The 22,689-nt window shown below is 53.5% G+C and overlaps 2 protein-coding genes and 1 non-coding gene across 8 annotated transcripts; 2 read left to right on the top strand and 1 right to left on the bottom strand.

Annotated features, from left to right (window-relative positions):
• Positions 1–6: 6 nt before the first annotated feature.
• ZGPAT (zinc finger CCCH-type and G-patch domain containing) lies at positions 7–16,544 on the bottom strand. Of its 3 annotated transcripts, none has more exons than XM_070419575.1 (7): positions 16,173–16,544; positions 15,000–15,658; positions 2,289–2,422; positions 1,912–2,067; positions 1,163–1,282; positions 654–1,059; positions 7–420 (listed from the first exon to the last, which is right to left on the bottom strand). In XM_070419575.1, the coding sequence occupies exons 2-7, from the start codon at positions 15,584–15,586 to the stop codon at positions 282–284; spliced, it is 1,542 nt and encodes a 513-aa protein (XP_070275676.1). In that variant the 5' UTR covers positions 15,587–15,658; positions 16,173–16,544; the 3' UTR covers positions 7–281. The 3 variants fall into 3 exon arrangements, with proteins under 3 accessions (XP_070275676.1, XP_070275677.1, XP_070275675.1); XM_070419576.1 differs by lacking the exon at positions 16,173–16,544 and adding an exon at positions 16,060–16,088; XM_070419574.1 differs by lacking the exon at positions 16,173–16,544 and adding an exon at positions 15,769–16,050.
• Positions 12,969–13,072, top strand: LOC139014705 (U6 spliceosomal RNA). The gene has a single exon (XR_011472271.1). It is a non-coding gene; the product is annotated as a U6 spliceosomal RNA (small nuclear RNA).
• Positions 16,203–22,472, top strand: ARFRP1 (ARF related protein 1). Of its 4 annotated transcripts, XM_070419580.1 has the most exons (8): positions 16,223–16,280; positions 16,420–16,569; positions 16,712–16,805; positions 17,022–17,109; positions 17,326–17,408; positions 20,382–20,463; positions 20,685–20,755; positions 21,557–22,472. In XM_070419580.1, exons 3-8 carry the CDS (start codon positions 16,713–16,715, stop codon positions 21,794–21,796), a joined length of 657 nt encoding a protein of 218 aa, XP_070275681.1. In that variant the 5' UTR covers positions 16,223–16,280; positions 16,420–16,569; position 16,712; the 3' UTR covers positions 21,797–22,472. The 4 variants fall into 4 exon arrangements, with proteins under 4 accessions (XP_070275679.1, XP_070275681.1, XP_070275682.1 ...); XM_070419578.1 differs by lacking the exon at positions 16,420–16,569 and having other exon boundaries at positions 16,203–16,280; XM_070419581.1 differs by lacking the exon at positions 16,223–16,280 and having other exon boundaries at positions 16,308–16,569.
• The last annotated feature ends 217 nt before the right edge of the window (positions 22,473–22,689 follow it).

A 22,689-nucleotide genomic window follows, 5' to 3' on the forward strand; every position in this document is an offset into this window, starting at 1 on the left:
CACCACTAAAAGACAGCGACAAAGTCACTTTAATGTCCTTGATAAGCAGACACTGGCAGGGGGGCTCTGTGGCCCAACACACAAGGGGTCATCAAGACGTGACCCCTGTACCCAATCTCCACTCAGCAATGTCTGCACACCCCGGCCTGGCAATAGGCTGACTGTGAGGTCTGGTCTGGGGGTGGCCTCTCTTCTGTTGGCATCTAGTTATTGGAGGACAGCAGGTCTTCCGGAAGCTGTGGGAGCTGGAGCCGAGCCCTGTCCCTGGCACGTGCTGGGCTCTAGAACTCTGTCATCTTCTTGTGGGTGTCCGCCTTCCTCTGCTCCCGCTGCAGGCCTGCTTCCTGGGCCCGGAGCTGCCCCAGCTGCCGCTGGGCTCCTGCCAGCTTCTCCTGCAGCTGGGCCACGGTCACGCTGTGCCTAGAGAGAGGCTGCCACTCAGCATGGGCTCCCGGGCCACTGCTACAAAGACCCCAGGATGCTGTGGCCCCTGCCAGGCATCCTCCCACCATGCAGACCCTCCTCAGACCCAGCTCACCACCTTCCGGTCAGGGCGAAATCCTGCAGATGAACTGCACTGGGCGCCCAGAGCAGGGCCGGAGGCATGGCCACCCTGGGCCCATCCTCTGCCCCAAGTTCAGCCCCACACATACCGGCCAGTGTTGCGGGCGAGGGCCTCCTGGATGGCCCGGATGTCCCGCTGGGCCTGCTCAATCTTCTCCTCGGTCTGGAAGAGCCGCAGGCTCAGGGCCCTCTTGGTGCCCTTGCTGGCATGGTACAGCTCCTTGCCACTCCTCCCAGGGGTGGCAGCTCCTGCCTCCAGGGTCCCAGGAGCCTGGCCCTGCAGCTTCTCATTCAGAAAGTCAAACACGCTCCGAGGGGGCGGGCGGCCCCCAGGCCTGCCTCCTCTGCCCCGGTATTTTGGGGCCCGACTAGTGCCAGCCTTGCTGCCCTTGGTCCTCTTCTGTAGGATCTCTGCACACTGGTCCAGCGACTTCCCTCGAGGCAGCACCACAGCGTGGATGGGCTCCACCCGGCCGTCCGAGTGTCGGCCCAGACCTGGGGGCACAGGGGCTGGCACTGCTGCTGGATCCACTCCCACCACCCTGCACTGTGCAGAGGCAACCCAGCCCCTTCCCCAGGGGAGCACCCACTCACTCACCCTTGCCAAACTCATAGCCCATCTTGGCGAGCAGCCTGGAGCCGATGCCCCGCGTGTGCACCTCCCAGCCCGCAAAGGCAGAGCTGCAGGCCCCGTGGTCGGTGGCGCTGGGTTCCACCACTGCAGGAAACAGGGCAGGGACTTGGCCCAGCTGCACAGGGAACACCTGGGCTCTGGCCAGCGTTAGCCCAAGAGCTCAGTCCTCTCTCCATCCCAAGGACACGGGGTTTCAGAAACCACCAACACATGGGACAGCCCTACAGGGATGCCTCCCGTCTTCTTCCTCACTGACCCCTCAGGGGGCTGGACACTGAAGCTCCCCCGCCCATGGCTGTCTACACACCCCCCCATCCACCACTCGACCCCAGACCCGGAGCGGAAGCTCCAGAAGGAGCTGCTGCTTCCTGCTCTCTGTTCAGCTGGGCCTCCCCAGCAGTGGCCCACCCTCAGGTTGCACCATGGGGGACATGTTTGCACACGAACTCCTTGGTGACAAGGGACAGGTCTTTGCGTCTGCAGGTTTGTGGACCTGCCCAGACCCCTCACACATGCTCTCATCCTCCCACCTCCTGTGGGGGCCTTCCTGTCTCTCCAGGCCCAACTAGTGCCCCCTGCTGTGCGTCATGCACTAGGCAGAGCCCCCCTCACCCGCGGTCACGCTCTCTGCCTTTCTGCTTAGGTGGTCAAGGTCCCCACCAGCCAGGAACTTCCTAGGGAGACTGCTGCCCAAGATGCTCCTTGCCCTGTACCTCTGGCATAGCTGGAATCGTCCGGGTCACCACTGTCTGAGTCAGAGGATACTGCAGGCTCTGGGCGCAGTGGGGGAAGGATGCTGTCCCCCTCCAAAACGGCCTCCTTCAACAGCAGCGAGTCAAACTTGACTGTGTAGTAGCCGCTGTCCATATCTGGAAGGTCAAAGACAACCAGGTCAGCGGCTTCACAGGTGGTTGGAGACTCACTGGAAGTTGGGAGCAAGATGGGCCAAGGCCAGGGGCACTCTCACTCCTCTTGGGCACAGAGCAGGGACCTGACACCCAACCAAAGGAGTGGTCATAGGGGATTAACACGAATGAGGAATGGAGGGATCTTCCAGAAGGGCCTGAGGGAGGCCCATGGGCAGCCTCACCAGTGATCCGTGCTGGGTACCAGAGACCATCTGGTTGCTTGGCCAGACATGCAGAACCAGCCTGCAAGGAGCTCAGGTCCGGATCCTGGAAGGGGCGCAGCTCATCCACAGGGACCACCTGCCCATGGGAGAACCTGCAGAGAGGGCCGCAGGGGCCGGGGCTCAGACACAGCCCACAGGGGGCATGTGAACCCCAGAGAACCAAGTCTAACTATCTGGGCGTAGCCCTCAAAGGAGGGAGAAACAGGGAAACAAAACACACACAAACACGTGTCCACACATACATACATACATACATACCATTTGTACACATCCATACACACACGTGCACACACTTGTGCTGTCTCACTCTCGCTCTTGGGATGGACATGGCCCCTCTGAGGATGAACCTGCTCTCAGCTTTCTGGGCCAGGGTGACAGTGTGGCGGGCATAGTGCCCCATCGCCTCCACCAGACACAAAGCCCCAGACGCAACCGGTAATCAGGGCAGGTGTTTGTGTGCTCATGTGGTGAGTCCTCCCCAAACCAATTAGCACAACCCACTTATAACAGTGGTGCCTTGACTTTCAGAGATCAGTGCACCAGTGAAATTAAAACTAAAACTGAGAGAGAGAGAGAGAGAGAGAGAGAGAGAGAGAGAGAGAGAAGGAAATGTGAGGATTGCAACCTTTACTTTGCCAAATAAAGACATGAGAAAACCAACCACATATCTACCCCTATGTGCCATCACTTCCAGAGGAAACTGCTTTAACCCCACGAGAGCAGAGCAGCCAGGACTGGAGCCCATGCTGGGCATGGCTGTTTCTTGAGGCAGGAATTGGTGGTGACAAAGAGGGAGAGGGAACCAAAGGTGGAAGGCGTTTGTCTGGCAGATACAGAGGGTCTCAGGGCAGCTCCTTCTCACACCTGGCTGTCCTCAGGCACCCAGGGAGCTGCCAATGGCCGAATGGCACCAGCAGCTGCAAGTCTGGGCCCCAAATGGACAGCAGTAGAGTCTGTGGTTAAAAAGCCCTGATCAACCGAGAAGCAAAACCGCTTGTTCAAAAGGGGGGACTAAACCCGGGTGAATGCAACCAAATACCGCCTTCGAGACACACACACTGGCTCACACACACTTTCAGACTCCTCCATGCACACAGATAGAGGCCTACATCCACAGACACCACCACTTAAACCTCTCTATAGGAACCTTCAGCAACATTAGAAACCTTAAAATTTGGTACATTCCTTAAACCTAGCAAGCACTTCAAAAAATTTTTGTAAAAAAATAATGGAAGTATGCAAAGATTTAGCTATAGGGATGTTAACCGAATACTAAAGACTGAGAAATAGCCTACATTTCCGACCATGGGAAGTAGTTAATGGCAAATCCATAAAATGGATTGAAGCCTAAGAGAATGGGGTAAATTGACAGATGGAATGAAAAGAGCTCTACGGGAGCTCCACGCATACAGAAAGCTTCACATTTAACAGGAAGTGTTGGAAACGAGTCAGGAAAAGAGGGACTGTGCGTTTCATAAGGAAACAACTTAAAATTGTTTTTTCATATTAAAAAAAAAACAAACTTGCCCAGCCAATGTGGCTCAGTGGTTGAGCATCGACCTATGAAGCAGGAGGTCACGGTTTGATTCCGTCAGGGCACATGCCCAGGCTGCAGGCTCGATTCCCAGTGTGGGGCGTGCAGGAGGCAGCTGATCGATGATTCTCTCTCATCATTGATGTTTCTATCTCTCTCTCCCTCTCCCTTCCTCTCTGGAAATAAATAAATAAATAAATAAATAAACACACACACATAAACACCTTCAAAATATATTTAAAAATTAAAAAAAACAACTCCATCACCACCTCACAATAGTCACAGAAACACATGCCAGAGTCTCAAACATGTGAACCCGAGAACAAGCTCTTAGGACTGCATTCCCCGAGTTCAGCTGGCCAGGTGCAGAGGTGACTGAATCGTTGCCACAGGAGAACAAGGCTAACACTGGGCAAACTGTCCAAACGCACCGCTTCTGAGCTCTGGAAGTTGACGGCAGCAGTGATGCCTGGATGGGGGTGTCTGCAGCATCCCCTGCAAAGCAGCAGACGCAGAGGGTGGAAGTGGGGAAGACGGTAAAAACCAGGGCCTTGTGGCTAAAAGTGATGAAACCAATCAAAACTACCAGAGAACGGACAGGTCTGAAAGGGCCGCAGAGGGCTCCACTCTGCGCACATCCTCTCTGTGGAATGGTGCGCATGAATCAAGAGCTCTAAGACGTGCCAGGACAAAGGAAAAGTGGGGGTGAGGGCGCTGAGCTAGGAATGACACTCCCACTCACACAGATGGACGGGAAGGAAGTGTCCAAGCACAGCCTCCGGCTAAGTTCTGGCGGACCACTGAGCTGCAGAGCTGCCTAGGAAGCCAGATTGAAAAGTAAAATTAAATTTAAAATCTGAGAAGAGCCATCAGAGGCTGCACACTATGGCAGGTGGGCAGATTGTAAGTTAGGTCCAGGAAATGTACTAAAATAAAATTTTGGGAAAAACAATTCAGAATCCAGAGTTGCTAAAATATATCTGAAATGTCCAGTTTTCAATAAAAATTTATAAGACATGCAAACCAACAGAAAAGTGTGACCCATATTAAGGAAAAAAAGCAGTTGATAGGGTCTGACTGAGTGGGCCAAGATGGTGAATCTAACCAAGACTTCAAAGTAGAGAGTATAAGTATGTTAAAGGAATTAAATGACAGTGTAATGATGATTCAATAAATAGGGAATCTTAAAAGAGAAGTATAAGTTACATAAGGAATCAAATAGAAATTCCAGGGCTGAAAAGTCAATGCTGAAATGAGAACTCACTCAGTGGGACACTCTGGTCACCAGTCTAGCATATAAGAAGTGAGGAAGTCATCCCTCTGTCCTAACAAAAAGTGCAATGAGTCCAGCCGGTGGGGCTCAGTGGTTGAGCGTTGACCTATGAAGCAGGTCACCAGAGACCTGGGTTTACGAGAAGAGAGAATTATTCAAAGCTTCCCTTCATTACTCACCACCATGTCACTAATGGCCTGTTTATAACAGTTCTTTGTAGCCAGTACTTTGTGTCTGGCTATCAAGAAAATAATTACAAAGCACACTAAAATACACCATATACCAAAATATGGATAATAGAATCCTAAAAAAAGAGGGAGAGAAAGGGACAGAAATAATGTTTGCAAAATTGAAGAATAATGGCTGAAAGCTTCCCAACTTTGATGAGAGATATGCATCTATTCATCCAAGTAGTATAAAGTAAAAGAGACCCACACCAAGACAAACTGCTAAGACCCAAAGACAAAGACAGCATCTGAAGGTAGCAAGGGAAGTGGCTTTTCAGGAATGAGGATCCTCAGTAAGACTAACAGCTGATTTCTCATCAGAAACTATGGAAGCCACAGGCAGTGGGATGATATATTTAAAGTCTTGAAAAAAATGCTGTCAGACAAGAATCATATTTCTGGCAAAACTATCCTTCAGAAATGAAGGAGAAATGAAGACATTCCCATGTAAACAAAAGCTGAGGGAGTTTGTCACTGGTAGACTTGCCTACAAGAAACGCTAGTCTGGCTGGCATTGCTCAGTGATTGAATGTCGACCTATGAACCAGGAGTTCATGGTTCAATTCCTGGTCAGCCCACATGCCCAGGTTGTGGGCTCGATCCCCTGTAGGGGGCCTGCAGGAGGCAGCTGATCAATGATACTCTCTCATAATTGATGTTTCTAACTCTCCCTCTCCCTTCTTCTCTGAAATCAATTAAAAAGAGAAATGCTACAGGGCATTCTTCAGACTGGAATGAAAGGACAGACACTGGTCAGTAACTCAGGCCATATGAGCACTGGGAGAGGTAATCAAAGGCAAACAGAAGAGCAGTATTAAAATTTTTTGTTTGCAACTATTTTTCCTATATGATTTCAAAGACAAATGTATAAAGCAGTAATCACAAATCTATATTTCTGGGCACACAATGTATAAAGGTGTAATTTGTAACAGTAACAACATAAAGGGGACTGCATAGTAGCAGTTTTGTGTCCTACTGATGCTAACTCAGTATTGATTCAAACTAGATTGTTGTAAATTTACAATGTTAATCACAATTCCCGAGAGTAACCATTAAGAAAATAACACAGAATTCTATGTTATTATGGGGCAAAAGTAGGTTTAGAGTTGTGAGTATGTGAAATACAGAGTTTATTCTTGTATTATTAGTTATTAATTATTGTATTATTTTCCATACAAGCAACTGTAAACCTACTTTTGTCCCACCGTGTTTGCAGAAAAGGAGAAAGGAATCAAAATGTTACAATGGGGACCTAGCCGATTTGGCTCAGTGGACAGAGCGTTGGCCCGTGGACTGAAAGGTCCTGGGTTCAACTCCAGTCAAGGGTGCAAACCTCAGCCCCGGTCAGAGTGCATGCAGGAGGCAACCAATCTATGTGTCTCTTTCACATCAATGTTTCTCTTTCTTTGTCTCTCCCTGTCCTTGGGTGAGGATTGACAACAACAACAAAAAGACACAGTGGAAAAAACAAACACTAAAAAAGGCTGCAATGGAGGAATTGAGAAACAAGAAGATATGACACATAGGAAAAGAAAACTCACAGAGGCAAGTCCTTGCTTATCATAATTATTTATTTTGCATACTCTTCTTTTTTAATTAAATGTTTTTACTGACTTTAGAGCGAGGTGAGGGATAGAGAGAAACACTGATGAGAGAGTAACATTAATAAGCTGCTTCCTGCACGCCCCCTACTGGGGATTGAGCCCACAACCTGGGCATGTGCCCTGATTGGGAATTGCACCAGTGACTTCTTGGTGCATGGGACGATGCTGAACCACTGAGCAACACCAGCTGGGCTAACTTTATTTTTTATTTAAAAAAAATATTTTTTATGTTTTATTGGTTTCAGAGAGAGGAAGGGAGAAGGAGAGAGAGATAGAAACATCAATGATGAGAGAGAGGGATGGAGCCCGCAACCCGGGCATGTGCCTTGATCGGGAATCGAACCATGACCTCCTGGTTCATTGGTCAGTGCTGAACCACTGAGCCACTCTGACTGGGCTTTATTCTTATTTTTAACTTAAAAAATAATTCTCACCTAAGGATATGTTTTTTTGTTTGTTTTGTTTTTAGTAATTCTTTATTGTTGAAAGTATTACATGTGTTCCCTTTTTTCCCCCAAGGGATATATATTTTTTAATTGATTTTAGAGAGCAGGAGAGAGACAGAGAGAAAGAAAAACATCTATGTGAGAGAAACATCAATCAGTTGCCTCCCATATGCGCCCAACTGGGGATCGAACCTGCAACCTTTTGGTGATGGGAGGATGCTCCAACCAACTGAGCCACCGGGCCTGGGCTTGGCAACTACTTTAAATGTCAATGGATTAGAGAAACCAAGATGGCGGCATAGGTAAACACCGGAGTTTGCTGTCTCGCACAACCACTTCAAAAATACAACTAAAAGACGGAACAGACATCACCCAGAACCACAGGAAGGCTGGCTGAGTGGAAATTCTACAACTAGAAGGAAAGAGAAAAGCATACTCAGAGGAGGTGTGGTGCGGAAGTAAAATACTAATGTACAGAGGTGCATGCGGAGAGGGCTGGTGGCTGAGGGCACGGTTGTCTTTTTCAATCTGGAGGGAGTCTCAGGCTCTGAGCTCCAGTTCCGGGCGAGTCTCTGGGGACCCAGACTCATACGGGAGAAGTGGGACTGTCAGGCATTGGTCGGAACTCAAGGGCAGCTTTCTCTTGGAGGTGCTTACAGTGATTGCTGGGACACTGAGAAGCGGGGCCTCTGAAGGCAGGACTGAGAGCAGCCATAACTGCTCGGTCCGCCAGCCCTGTTGATCCCCTGGGACCCGCCCCACCCCGCCCAAGCCTTGCACGGAGGTGTCTGCTGGATAGCCTCAGGCAGAGGCTAGATTAGCACCTCCCTAGAGCTCCAGGACAGAAGTTCTCCCACTGCAGACACAGCTGATTCTCACAGCCAATTGACCTGGAGGTCAATCCCTCCCAGTGTTACTTACAACAATCAAGGCTTAACTACAACAAGACTGTGCACAAAGACCACAAGGGGGAGCACCAAGAGTGTCCTCCTCAGGTAATTGGGGAGGCTGAACCACTGGGCCCTAGAGGACACTTAGCACAGAAAACCACTGTATCAACACAAGGAAGCATAAAAAAATGCGGAGACAAAGAAACAGGACACAAATGACAGAAATGGAGGAAAGCAAACTGCTGGATATAGAGTTCAAAACCACACTTTTAAGGTTTTTCAAGAACTGTCTAGAAGTCACCAATAAATTTAGTAAGACCCTCAAAAAGACTGGTGAGACTGCCGATAAATGTAGTGAGATCCTCAAGAAATCTAGTGAGACCCTCGATGTTGTGATAAAGGACCAACTAGAAATTAAGCATACACTGACTGAAATAAAGAATATTATACAGACTCCCAACAGCAGACCAGAGGATCGCAAGAATCAAGTCAAAGATTTGAAATACGAAGAAGCAAAAAAACACCCAACCAGAAAAGCAAAATGAAAAAAGAATCCGAAAATACAAAGATAGTGTAAGGAGCCTCTGGGACAGCTTCAAGCGTACCAACATCCGAATTATAGGGGTGCCAGAAGAAGAGAGAGAGCAAGATATTGAAAATCTATTTGAAGAAATAATGACGGAAAACTTCCCCTACTTGGTGAAAGAAATAGACTTACAAGTCCAGGAAGCGCAGAGAACCCCAAACAAAAGGAATCCGAAGAGGACCACACCAAGACACATCATAATTAAAATGCCAAGAGCAAAAGACAAAGAGAGAATCTTAAAAGCAGCAAGAGAAAGAAAGTCAGTTACCTACAAGGGAGTACCCATACGACTGTCAGCTGATTTCTCAACAGAAACTTTGCAGGCCAGAAGGGAGTGGCAAGAAATATTCAAAGTGATGAATGCCAAAAACCTACAACCAAGATTACTTTATCCAGCAAAGCTATCATTCAGAATTGAAGGCCAGATAAAGAGCTTCACAGATAAGAAAAAGCTAAAGGAGTTCATCACCACTAAACCAGTATTATATGAAATGCTGAAAGGTATCCTTTAAGAAGAGGAAGAAGAAGAAAAAGGTAAAGATACAAATTATGAACAACAAATACACATCTATCAACAAGTGAATCTAAAAATCAAGTGAATAAATAATCTGATGAACAGAATGAACTGGTGATTATAATAGAATCAGGGGCATAGAAAGGGAATGGACTGACTATTCTTGTGGGGGAAAGGGGTGTGGGGGATGCGGGAAGAGACTGGACAAAAATCGCGCACCTATAAATGAGAAGAGTGGGTGGGGAGTGAGGGCGGAGGGTGGGATGGGAACTGGGTGGAGGGGAGTTATGGGGGGAAAAAAGAGGAACAAATAATAATCTGAACAATAAAGATTTAATAATAAAAAAAATAAATGTCAATGGATTAAACTCTAAATGAAATAAATTAGAAAGATGGATTAAATGATTATTCAATTCTATGCCTCTATAAGAGACTCATTTTGTGTCAAGATAGGTTGAGAGTGAAAGGAAAGATAATCCATGCAAATCCTATATAATAAAAGGCTAATATGCAAATCAACCGAACCGCAGAACAACCAGTCGCTATGACGTGCACTGACCACTAGGGGGAAGACGCTCAACACAGAAGCTGCCCCCTGGTGGTCAGAGCACTCCCACAAGGGGGTGCACCGCTCAGCCAGAAGCCAGAAGCCAGGCTCACAGAGCCTCTCCCACCTCTGCAGCAGCACTAAGGATGTCCGACTGCCAGCTTAGGCCTGCTCCCTGCTAAGCCATCAGTTGGACATCCCCCAAGGGCTCCCAGACTGGGAGAGGGCACAGGCCGGGCTGAGGGACCCCCCCTTCCCGAGTGCACAAATTTTGTGCACCGGTCCTCTAGTCTATAATACAGGGGTCCTCAAACTACGGCCAGCGGGCCACATGCAAATACAAATATTGTATTTGTTCCCTGTGGGAAACTGTTTATTGTCTTCACTATCTGATAAGCGTAGACAGAGTACCCCCCGAAGGCTGGGTGCCTTTGAAGCCCTAGCAAAGGTCGGAGTTAGGCGCCACCTCTGTTTGTCCAGACAGTGGTAGCTGAAACTACTCCCCCATTTATTATTATGTAAATCCTTGCTGATGGGTTTGTCTGCCTGTTAGGGGGGTGGGGTGGGGGGGGTGGGGGGGGTCGCCTGCCTAAGGGCTATGCTATGGGGGTATCCCAGATCAATAAAAGCTTGGTGAGGCCTGAGCACAGGAGGAAGTCCTTCCTCCTGAGTTGGACTTACTTGCCTGGTCCCTCAATATTTCCAAATTATCTGGTGTCTTTTCTCTTTCATTTGTGTGCGGCTCCGCTTCCAGGTCCTGAACCCTGATCCATGCTGGACGTGGAGGGAAACATTTAACAACAGTTCCCGTTTTGTTTTTTTACTTCAAAATAAGATATGTGCAGTGTGCATAGGAATTTGTTCATAGTTTTTTTTTAAACTATAGTCCGGCCCTCCAACGGTCTGAGGGACAGTGAACTGACCCCCTGTTTAAAAAGTTTGAGGACCCCTGCTATAATAATAAAAGTGTAACATGCTAGTTAGACCAGACATCCTTCTGGACGAAGCCGGGGCTGTGAGTGAAGCCTGGATCCCGGGTGCCTGCTGGCGGCCAGAGGGAGAGAAGCTTGGGTTCTGGGTGCCAGAGGGAAGCTGATGCTGGCAGCCGGGGGAAGGAAGGCCTACTCTTGCACGAATTTCATGCATTGGGCCTCTAGTCGTACCATAGCTGGGATGGCTACACTGGTATCAGACATTATAGACTCCAGTCAAGATAGAAGAGAGCAATGCTGTACACCTGAAACTAATGTAACATAATAGTGAATGTCAACTGTAACATCAGTGAAGAAAAAGATAAAAATACAATGATAAAAGCATCAACCGATGAGGAAGATAATATAATTATAAACTTTTACAACCTAACAACACAGTCCCAAAAATACATGAAATAAAGATTGATAGAATTAAAGGATGAAATAGGACAGGAGCTGAGACACCAACACCCCACTTTCAACAGTGCACAGAGAAACCAGACAAAAGACTCTGAGGAAAGAGAGAACTTGAGTGTGTCAACAGCATGGACCAGCCAGCCCTCCAGACACCCACAGAACAGGCCGCCCAGCTGCAGAGCACATAGCCTTCCCAGGGACCAGAATATTCTGCAGGACAGGACATTTGTGGGGCCTCAACCCGGGTCTCAATAAATTTTAAAATACTGAAATCATAAAAAGTACCTCCACCAACCATGGGGACTGAGTTTACAAATGAACAACAGAAGGAAATCTGGAAGATTCACAAATATGTGGAGACTAAGCAGTGCAGTCTTGACCAAGGGCTGATGAGGGGGTCAGGGGTCAGGCAATACTCAGTTGAATGACCATGGAAACAACACACCGAAGCTGTGGGCTCTGAGAAAGCAGCTGCAAATGCCTGCAGTAGGGAGGAGGGAAACCTCAAGTCCTTAAGCTCACTGTACACCTTGAAGAATCAGAAAAAGAGCAAACTGAACCCAAAGCAGCACAGGAAGAAATAGTAAAGGTACGAGTGGAAATAAATGCCATAGAAAAAAAAAGGAAAAACAATATGGAATCAACAACCAAAAATAAAATAAAACAAAACTGACAAAGCTTGAGCTAGACTGACCAAGAAATAAGAGCACATTCAAGAGACTGAACCAGGAAAGTGGGGACCTACTTCCCACCTTACAGGACACACAGGACTGCCAGAGACTGCTGTGAGCAACTCTATGCCAACAAATTAGGTAACTCAGATGAAAAGGGAAAATTAATAAAAACACACAAATTACCAAAGTAACAACTACTGGGGCCAGAGGCGCCAGCTAGAAGAGGCTCCCACTTGCCAAAGGTGGACAATCTGCCCAGCAGGTGTGGCTCAGCGGTTGAGTGTTGACCTCAACCGGGAGGTCATGGCTCGATTCCTGGTTGTGGGCTTGATCCCCAGTGGGTGGGGTACGGAAGGCGGCTGATCGGTGATTCTCTCTCATCATTGATGTTTTTATCTCTCTCCCCCCTCTCCCTTCCTCTATGAAATCAATAAAAATATATTTAAAATTTTATAAAAAGTTGGCACAATCTGAGCCTCATTAAGGATCAGAATCACAATAGACTGAAATTCATCAAATATATTTAAATCCATGGGTCCTCATCTTCTCAGGATGAAAGAGAACCAACTCATTGGTTCTCTTGTTAAGTAAACAAAACAGAAAAACCCAGCATTTCCCCACCTCTTCTGTGACTGAGCCACTGAGCAGCAAACCATAGACGAGGGAGGGTGTCTCCGTGTACCATTCCAGCTAATAAGTGAAATGAACCAACAGAAGGAAGAGATCCCTATACGCAATTCCAGCTGAACCCACGAACGGCACTGAGTACCACTAGTTGTTTACGAGACAAAGGAAAGCCAGTCACCGGGGCCTCCCGATGCATGAACAGCACCTAGAGTCTTTGCCATGAATGCACTCAGGTCCCTGGACCCCACTGCCGGCCTGCGGGCAACAGAGGGGTGTGCTGGACTGTACCAGGGGCTTTAATGCTGGCTCAAAGGGTCCGGTCCTATGCTTGCTTCAGCAGCACACATACTAAAACTGGAACAATACAAAGAAGATTAGCATGGCCCCTGCGCAAGGATGACATGCAAATTCAGTGAAGTGTCCCACATTTAAAATAAAATAAAATGGTCCAGTCCTTTGACAGGGGAACTGTGAGGCCAGGAAGGGCAGGGAGAAAGGATGCACAGCCACTCAGACACAGTGGGCCTGGCAGTGAGCGGAGAAACCAGTGTGCACACCAGTTTGTCTTGTAAAAGAGATACACACCAAAGTGCTAAGGACAGCCTCCCGGGAGGGGGAGGCATGGGACAGAGTGGGGGTCAAAGGATACTCCATGCTATCTATTTTATTGTTTGTAAAGACCCAAAGCAAATGTAAAAAAAACTCAGTCCTGGGTGGAGGAAGGGAGGTGTGTGGGGGGAGTCAGCTGGGCCTAAAGCCCTGCTGAAAAGCAGAGTAGCTCTGGGCAGCCTTAGTGGTCAGAGGGCCCACCTCCCGGGACTACTGCACAGTTGAGTTAACATGTGAGAAAGAGACCTGGGAACAGTGCCCGGCGCAGAGGAAGCAGCTTAGAGGTGCAACCTCTAACTCTTGCATGGGACATCACGCAGGGAAAGTACAGAGACTCAGGCACAAAGGCCGAAAGGCTGAGTCCTCTGCTCCTTCATCTGTGCTGCCGACACGATGTGTCCACCGGGCAAACTCACGACACACTCTGACCTACCCACTTTTCTGCACATACACTAAACTTTAACAAATGTGCAGAAAAGGAGGGAGGAAGGGAGGGAGGGAGGGAGGAGATATTTACCAAATAAGACTTGGAACCTAGCAAAAGCCTATTAAGAAATAGAAAGGCCCTGGCCGGTTTGGCTCAATGGATAGAGCATCGGCCTGCAGACTGAACAGTCCCAGGTTCAATTCCGGTCAAGGGCACATGCCCTGGTTGTGGGCTTAATCCCAGTAGGGGTGTGCAGGAGGCAGCCTATCAATGATTTTCATCATTGACGTTTCTATCTCTCTCTCCCTTCCTTTCTGAAATAAATAAAAATATATATATTAAAAAAAAGAAATAGAAAGACTGCCCTAGCCAGTTTGGCTCAGTGGACAGAGCATCAGCCTGTGGACTGGAGGGTCCCAGGTTTGATCCCGGTCAAGGGCACTTACCTGGATTGCAGGTTTGAACCCCGGTCCTGGTCGGGGCATGGGTGGGAGGTAACCAATCAATGTGTCTCTCTCACATTGATATTTCTCTCCCCCCTTTATGCACCCCCCCTGCCACTTTCTCTGGAAATGAAATATCCTCGGGTGAAGATTAACAACAAAACAAAAGAAAGAAAAAGAGATAGAAAGACCAAAGAACTAGAGACAGTTACTCTGAACTGTTGCCTAAAAATGTAAATTATCTACTAGGGATTTCAATAAATACTCCTTTCAGAGGTGAAGTAAAAGGAGCAAAATTGAAGTTATGCTCTAAGAGAAAGACAAAACAACTGTGGAAACTTGAACACAGATGAGGTTCTATGGTTAAATCTGTCGGGTATGATGATGAACTGGAGACCTTTTTTTATAACATCCTTAACAGTCAGGTGAAGGTGCATCCTGAAGTATTTATAGGTAAAAACCCAGTCACCCCTGCAATCTTCTTTAAAGGAGTCGAGGGGGAGAGAAGCAGGGCAGGGAGAGTGGATGAAACAAGACTGGCAGAAGGATGACAAATGATGAAGATGACAAGGTGGGAGATCACCATACCACCCTCTCCAATTTTGTGTCTGGTGGCAGATGTCCGTAATAAGCATAAACTTTAGAAGTTTAACTCTAAAGAATAAAACTGGTGATGGGGGAGGTCCCTTCTTTTCAACATAAGCTCTTCTGCTCTTGATTTACCAGGGAAAATCCAAGGAAACACCCAAACAAGGACAATAGTTCGAATGCACCAGGGGCGAGCTCCCTCCTGCTGGCACTCTGCTGGACACACAGGGCCCAGACGCCCGCACAGAGCCACGACCCCCTGTGGCTCGAGGGCCCAGAAGCAGAGCTTTACCTGCAGTTGTCCAGGAAGCGGCACTTGCCCTCCAGGAAGAAGGGACAGGGCTTCAGGGACTTGTGGGTGGGGTACAGGTAGAGGACCCGCACACCCGCGGAGCCGTCCTCTGCCTCTTCCGTGCCCACGATCATGGCGTTGTGATACTCCAGGGTGCCCCAGGAACTGTGGTAGGGGGCGTTCACCTTCGTCCCACTCAGCTCTCCCTCATCCTCCGTGTCCTCCCCTTCATCCTCCTCCAGTCCAGGCTGGCTGGGTCCTGGCCCAGCCTTTCTTTCAGGAACAGTGTCCAGTTCTGCCCTGGGGGCTACTGGCGCCTCCATTGCTTCAGCAACAGCCTTCTGGAAAGCCAGGTACTCGGCGGCGTCCTGCTCTGGGCGCTCTCCGTCCAGGGTGGCCAGCAGCTTGCTCTTCCGGACAGACACCAGGCTGGCCTCGGTGAGCTGGATCAGCTCCTTCAGGTCTCCCTGGAGCTGGCGCAGGTCGGCCAGCTCGGCGGGATCCAGGCCGGCACCCAGGGCCAGCTCCACCTGCTGCAGCTGAGCGCCGTAGGTCCGGAGCGCGGTCTGGAGGCTCTCCTCGTCCATCACGCGGGGGACGGCTGGTTTCCCGGGTCGGCAGGGCGGTCCTGGGTCCTCACGGGGGTGTTGGGAGCAGAGCTGCAAGGAAGGGAAGCCAGGTGAGCCCGGGATCTGCCGCCTGAACTGCCAAGCCGCCGCCCTGAGGCTGACACCGAGCCCGGGGCCGACGGCTGCACTCGGGACCTCACCGATCTCTCACGACGGCCCGCGGAACCGTGTGCGCTCCTCCCCCGCTTGAGGGACGAGAAACAGGCTCGAAGAGATTATCCGCTCCGAGTGGCCTCGGCTCCCTTCCGGGCCTCTCGGCCCCGCGTCCCCCGCCTCCTAACCCCGAGTCCGCTCAGGACGCTGCCCCTCGGCCCAGCCTCCGCCTGGCCTGCCACCTGTGACGGGTGGCCCAGACCGCGCCCCTCGACCCGGGCCGGGAACTTCCTCCGCGCAGTCACCCGGCCGCGCCATAGAAAGGCGGCCAGCCTCACCGGCTAGAGAGGCACGGTACCCGGCTTCCGGCACCGTAGCCGGCCAGCACTTCCTCCCGAGTGCCGCCGCAGCCGGAAGTGCCTATCGCAGGGGCCGCCGGGAGAGCTCCTACCTTCCCCGGGCGGCCGGCCGCTTCCCATCGGGCACTGCGCGGAGCAGCGCGGGTCAGCGTGGGGTCAACGGGTCAGGCGCGCGGCGGCTCCGGCCCGGGCGGGCGCAGGTAGGCCGGGGCTGGGCGCCGGGCCTGATGCCGGTGTCAGGGCGGGTCGGGGCGAGGGCTCCGGGGCCTCCCGCTGCCGACCGGCCACTGCGCCACACCCGCCTCCGAAAAGCGGGGTGTCCCCGTATGTCGCCTGCAGGGGTCCTGCCGTGAGCCCTGCGCCACCTTGATGGGCGGGACCGAATTTGAGCGAAGGCGCGGTGACCCACGTCTGGCAGGGGAAGCGAGTCTCTGGCGGCGCCAAGCGGGAGTGAAGTAGCGGGGGGCGCCCTGCGCTCTGCAGGGAGCTGTAGGCGGTGTTGGAGGCATTGCGGGGCGGGGCCGCACGCAGGACGGGGGGCGGGGCCGCAGGACCGTGGGCCGGGTTGGGTCGCCAGGGTGGGGAGGCTGGGCGGTCCCGGGCCAGGACTCAGCTCCCGGCACCCTGGCAGGATGTACACGCTGCTGTCGGGGCTGTACAAGTACGTGTTCCAGAAGGACGAGTACTGCATCCTGATCCTGGGCCTGGACAATGCCGGGAAGACGGTACGCTTCCCCCTGTCCGAGGCCCCGCTGGCCTGGCCCTTGCACTGCCTGCTCTGAATCCAGTCCCCATCCAAGGCCTTGGGACACCCAAATTCATTCCCCACCCAAGGCCACGGGACAGTCCCCGCCAGCTGCTTTAACAGCAAAACGTCTATTTGCGGAATAAGCCCGAGGAGGGACATGAACGCCTCCCGCCTGTCTCTCCCTGTCCCGCAGACCTTCCTGGAGCAGTCAAAAACCCGCTTCAGCAAGAACTATAAGGGGATGAGTCTCTCCAAGATCACCACCACCGTGGGTCTGAACAGTAAGGGCGCTGAGCGCGGGGGGCGGGGGTCTGAACAGTGAGGGGCGCTGAGCACGGGGGTGGGGTCCTAGCCCAGGGGGCGCTGTGGCGTCCTTTGAGGCCACCCGCTCCTGGTGGGCCCACCTCAGGAGCACGGGAGCGGGGTGCTGTTCGCAGGGGAGCGGTGAGACTGTGTCATGGACCGGGGCCACCTCACCGGGACTCTTCTCTCCCCAGTCGGCACTGTGGACGTGGGGAAGGCTCGACTCATGTTCTGGGACTTAGGGGGGCAGGAGGAGCTGCAGTCTCTGTGGGACAAGGTGAGACGGATGCACAGGCCACCTGCCTCCCACACCATTTCCCTCCAGGTGGCACCCTTGTCCAGTCCCCGCTTTTCCAAAGGGCCTCAGACTCACCTTTACTTCCTGTCAGCAGCTCGGTCACCCTCTTTGTTCCTGAAGCTCCCCCCATTCTACCCTGAGGGTGAGGATCCGAGGTGTTGCTAATGAACACAGGGTGAGACCAGGTGGCCCAGAGCCAGAGGTGGGGGGCACAGTGCCGGCGTGCTCAGCAGCTTCCGCCTGGCCTCCCCACTTGGCCCTTCTCTCCGTTCCGGCTTAGGAGCATCCTCCAGAGTCGGGCCAAGATGTCCTCACAGGCCCACGCCACTGTCTCTTTTGACACAGGGTTTGGGCATTTCTGAGGCAGTGGTGCCTTTCCCCGCACCCCAGGCACGGGCGTAGCAGCGAGGAGGACAGACCCAGCTCCTGCCCTTCGGCAGCTCCCTTGGTGAACTGGCACGATGGGCATGCTGGTCTAATGTTGGGGGCACAGGCATGTCTTCCCGACACTTACTGATGGCCCATGTGTTTAGAACTGAATGGCAAGGTCCTGATTTCTGGTTTGATCCCAGCAACAGGTACCCAGTCACCCTTTCCTGTCCCTGACCCCCCCACCCCCCAAGTGTTTCCTCCCACCTTGACTTCCAACCAAGAGGGCAGCTTCTGTCTGTGGCCAGAAGGCTTGGCCATTAAAGCTCTCCTGAGGCAGAGCCAAGCTCAAGCCTACACGTCTGAATCCCAGACCATGTGGGGAGTGAACACAGATCCTGATCTGTTGTAGGCCAGGGTCTCCAGAGCTAATACTGAGGCAGAGGTTGGGATGCAGGGTGGGTGTTGGGGGTCAGCACCTGGGAAGGGAGTGGGAAGGTGCAGGACTGGACAGGGCGAGGTCAGCCTGGGTGGGGGCCAGTGGGGAAGCATTGGAGGCAAGTTGTTCCTCATGCTGCCCAGGTGGGCCAAGCTGGCCAGGACTCCCTATCACCTGGTAGGCTGCCCTGGGCAGCTGTGACCTGGTAATGTGGGTCCTGCAAGAGCCAACAAGGGTCTGTCCACTTGGCATCCTGCCCACCACTGGGCAGTAAGGCCTCAATGGGTGACCGTTTCTGTGGAGGCCTCCTGTGCCACTTGAATTCACGCCTCTGCTTATGGCTCCTCCAAGTCCCAGGGCTCTGCTAAGGGGAAGCTGGAAAAGGGACAGGAAAGGGAGGACTGTAGGCTGGCTTTGCAGTTGGTGTGGTCCCCCCTTAGCTACCACTTGTGTGTTGGTGTGGCCTCCTCACGAGGGTCTGAGCCCTCTTTCTTGGTGGGCCCCATGGGTTCCTCAGGTGCTTCCTAGCCCCGCTGTAGAGTAGCACCCCACCTCTTGTGGTAGGGTCCGTTACGCCCACCAGGATGGGCTCTCTGCCAAGATGCCCAGGAGGCAGCCAGGGTTTGTGGCCCAGAGGGTCTCCTGCTGTGACACTGCAGTGACCAACTCTGCCGAACCCAGCGCCATGGGGTGGGTGGCCGAGCCCTGTGGGCAATGGAAGTGATGAGCAGGGCCCATGCCCCTCACCAATGCCTAGATAGGCCATGTCTTCCCACACAGGGGGCCCACCTGGCGCTTGGCCACAGGAGGACTTCTGGCCTCTGTCCCTCTAGGCTACACCCAAGGGACTGGTGTGTGTCCACCCAAAAGCCACGCTTGAGCTCTCTCCTGTTCCCAGTGGTTTTGTAGGTTTCCCCACATGGCCAGGGGTGACACAGCCATTGGGTTGGGGTGTGGTGGGTGTCGTGGGGGTGGGGCAGCCTGCTCACACTCCACCTCAGCTGTGTGCTCATCACTGAGCCGTCACCCTACCAGGGCCCAGACACGCTGGGAGTGTAGTCTTCTGCCACCTCGTGGCTGTGTGCGATTCTCACCGGGTGCCAGCCCCGGAGTGAGCGGCCTCCTTTCTGCACAGAGGCCTCTCCTGTGGGCCCGCCAGCTCTGCCAGCAACAGGCCAGTGTGCCCGGAGCAGCTGTAGCCGCACGTCACTCAGCATGCAGGCTGGTGTGCAGGGTGCGCAGCCTGCAAAACCCAGGGCCGCCTCTAGCAAGTACCGATAAAGGCTTGTCTTGGATGGGGCGGGCGTCACTCTCAGGAATGTTCCAGAGTGTCCTTTGGCTTGCTGACCACTGGGTCATCCTGCCCAGTCCACAGCACAGCCTGGCTGTGCCGGGTGACAGGCAGGAGGGGTGGGGCCCAGTGGCAAGGTTCTGTCGTCTGCTCCCCAGTGTGGACATGGCCAGGGCTCTTTTCTGGTTGGTGCAGAATGTGCACTTGCCAGGTCTGTGGCTGTCTCTCTGGTGCCCCAAGCCTAGGGAGTCCATCTCTCAGAAGGCCCTGCTTTGGTGCATGTGTCCCACTCGCCCCCACAGCCCCGGGCTCTGGCAGGTAAGAGTTGGCAGGGGGCTCCCGTGACCCTTGCTGTCAGCAAGCCCACGGCCGACCACCCTCTGGCACCATCCAGAACACACAGCTCCCAGCTCAGCTGGCTTGGTCCTTGGCCCTGCCATCCGCACAGGGCACAGAGCTGCTGCACAGGTGGCACTGGCCTAGCCCTTGGAGGCCTTTCTTGGTTTGCTTTCGGTGCCAGTATGAGGCCCCACTGGTGCGCTCCTCCTCCGGGTCTGCTTGGGGACTGGCTTGGTCTGGGCTCCTCCAGCCTCCAGCCTCCAAGCCCCATTTCTCCTTTCGGGCCACCATCAGGCCTGTAGTCATGGGTGGCTTTTAGGAGCCGGCCCTGAAGTAGGATATAGGATGCAGCCCCTAGGAAGTGGTCAGCAAGTCCTTCCTTGAAGGGGCCTGTGGGGCACACCTCCACTCCACCCTACCTCCCCACCCACAGAAGGCACCCCATATAAGGGTCTTGCATTGGGGGTTGGCTGAATGCCCATGGCTCACCCCCTGCCCCTTTGCCCTTCCCCAGTACTATGCTGAGTGCCACGGTGTCATCTATGTCATCGATTCCACAGATGAGGACAGACTGTCAGAGTCCAAGCAAGCTTTCGGTGGGTACAGCCCAACCGGGGCTGGGGGGCTGTTCATGTCCAGTCCGCACATCCCATGTGTCTGGAGCTGGGCCATGTCAGGTCAAAGGGTCCTGGCCATGAGGGAGTGTCCCCACCTGTGAAGAGGGTGGTAGGAATGTATGGACTCCTTGGTGTGGCTGGGTGGTCAGGGGGACAAAGGGGGAAAAAAGGGTGCTAATGCCCCCTCTTGCCTATTCCAGAGAAGATGGTCATGAGCGAGGCTCTGGATGGTGTCCCCATCCTGGTGCTGGCCAACAAGCAGGATGTTGAGGTGAGCCTGCCCCCACCTTCCTCGGACACCCTGCATGGCGGTGTCTGCCCCAGGTGCACAGAGCTCTCCTGAGGCCTCTCCTGGCTGTGCAGGGCGCTTTCTCTCCACGGGGGGTGGGGGGGGGGTCGGGGGGGGGGGGTAGCTACACCCTGTCTCTCTGCAGCCCTGGGAGACCCAGATGACCCGCAGAAAGCTCTGGAGAGAAGACAAAGGTGGTGTCTTTTCAGGGCGGAGTCAGAGCTGACGCCAACCTGTCTGCTGCTCTTGGAGTTGGCAGCGGTGCTAGCCCTACTCCCAAACCAGGGGCTGTCTGGGGAGGGACACAGGCCATTCTAGGGACAACCAGTCAAGGGCTGTGCGCAGGGTGGGTGTTTACAGCATCCTGAGGGTGCATCTTAGTTTGCTCCCATCCGCCTGCTCGTAGCTGTCTGAGGCCACTCACCAGGTAGGACCCTCCTGGGCAGAGAAGCCCTGAAGGGCCCACCTTGGCCTCCCATCCTGTTCTCAGCCCCCATCTTTGAGCTCTGGCAGCTCTAGGGACTGCCCTGGGGGCCAGTTTCTCTGATGCCAGGAAATGGCCTCAGGAGGGATGGGCTGTGCCTTACAGCCTGCCCCCCCACCCCCACCCCCCAGACTTGCCTCTCCATCCCGGATATCAAGACTGCGTTCAGTGACTGCACCTCCAAGATCGGCCGGCGGGACTGCCTGACCCAGGCTTGCTCAGCCCTCACGGGGTGAGTGGGGCCCTCACCCTGCCCCAGGGGCCCGGGTCGCTCCACCTCATACCTACTGTCTCCACAGCAAAGGGGTGCGCGAGGGCATCGAGTGGATGGTGAAGTGCGTCGTGCGGAATGTGCACCGGCCGCCGCGGCAGAGGGACATCACGTAGGTGCAGCCGGCACCTGGAGCACGTACAGCTGGTGCCTGAGCCAGGAGCACACCTGCCAGCTGGAGCCACCAGTCCCGGGCCTGGGGCTGGCTTTGCCTTTGGATTTTTTCATTTGCTTTGTTTTTTCTCTAAGACAGACTTTTGTGTCCTGAAAACTGTAGGTGCCCGGAGGCTTCTGCCAGGGGAGTAGGGGCAGCAGGGCCCACTCAAGGCCTGGTTTTCGGCCCTGTGGGTGCCCTTTGGAGCTGCTTGCCCCAGCCTGGCCTGGGCGGGGCTTCAGGAAGCCCGGTTGGAGGTGGGTTTTCCATCCACAGCATGCCCACGAAGCTCGGCCTCTGCCTCCTCTGATCATGGAGGTGGGCTGGGAGTTGGTGTCACCTTGAAGGAGGCCTACCACATCCCCGAAGGCCTGCAGGTCCTGGGCTCTGGTGCAGCCCCAGGACTGGCTCGGTGCGATCTGCCTAGCCATGTGGACCCTGCTGCCACCACCCACCACCGGCCCACGTCAGGGAGCAGAAAGCTGGGAGTGGGAGGCCCCTAGCGCACCTGCCACCACCTGGGACAGCTACGGCTGCCAGCTCAGGGATGCGTCAGGGACGTGGGGGTGTTGGGAGGTGGGCTGGGTCCCTATGTTGCCCCATTGGTGCCTGTGCTCCCAGCTGAGCATGAGGGGTGCATCCCCTCCCAGGCCTGTGCCCAGCAGCGCAGGCCCTCCAGGCAACGCTGGTCCTGGGGCCCCTCTTCACATGGCCTCTGTGGGAGCTGGTGACCAGCAGCCTGGCCAGGGTGCCTGTGCAGAAAATAAAGACAGTCTGCGTGGCCCCTGTGTACCCTTCTCCGAGCCTGTGTTGTGGCCACAGCCCAAGGGCGTCCAGGCCCTGTTCCCTGCTGTCCTGGGAATGGCTGGGCCATAGCCAGTGACCTGCTGGCTTCATGTTCCAGGGAGGTCCCACCAGCCTCCTCTCCCTCCCTCCCTCCCTCCCTCCCCAGAGGAGACCTGAGAGGAGCTGCTGGGAAAGGGATGAGTCAGGGATGGGGCTGGGGA

The sequence above is a fragment of the Myotis yumanensis genome, unplaced genomic scaffold (assembly GCF_028538775.1).
Source record: "Myotis yumanensis isolate MYYU_CA2020_CCGP unplaced genomic scaffold, mMyoYum1.0.hap1 SCAF_7, whole genome shotgun sequence".
Classification (NCBI taxonomy): domain Eukaryota; kingdom Metazoa; phylum Chordata; class Mammalia; order Chiroptera; family Vespertilionidae; genus Myotis; species Myotis yumanensis.

Excerpts from the sequence above, each read along its gene's own strand:
- ZGPAT (XM_070419575.1), bottom strand. The coding sequence starts at position 15,586 with ATGGACGAGGAGAGCCTCCAGACCGCGCTCCGGACCTACGGCGCTCAG. Across the intron at positions 2,068-2,288 it reads GTACCCAGCACGGATCACTG|ATATGGACAGCGGCTACTAC; the intron begins GTGAGGCTGCCC and ends TTGACCTTCCAG. Across the intron at positions 1,283-1,911 it reads CGATTCCAGCTATGCCAGAG|TGGTGGAACCCAGCGCCACC; the intron begins GTACAGGGCAAG and ends TGTTTCCTGCAG.
- ARFRP1 (XM_070419578.1), top strand. The coding sequence starts at position 16,713 with ATGTACACGCTGCTGTCGGGGCTGTACAAGTACGTGTTCCAGAAGGAC. Across the intron at positions 16,806-17,021 it reads TGGACAATGCCGGGAAGACG|ACCTTCCTGGAGCAGTCAAA; the intron begins GTACGCTTCCCC and ends CCTGTCCCGCAG. Across the intron at positions 20,756-21,556 it reads CCAACAAGCAGGATGTTGAG|CAAAGGGGTGCGCGAGGGCA; the intron begins GTGAGCCTGCCC and ends CTGTCTCCACAG.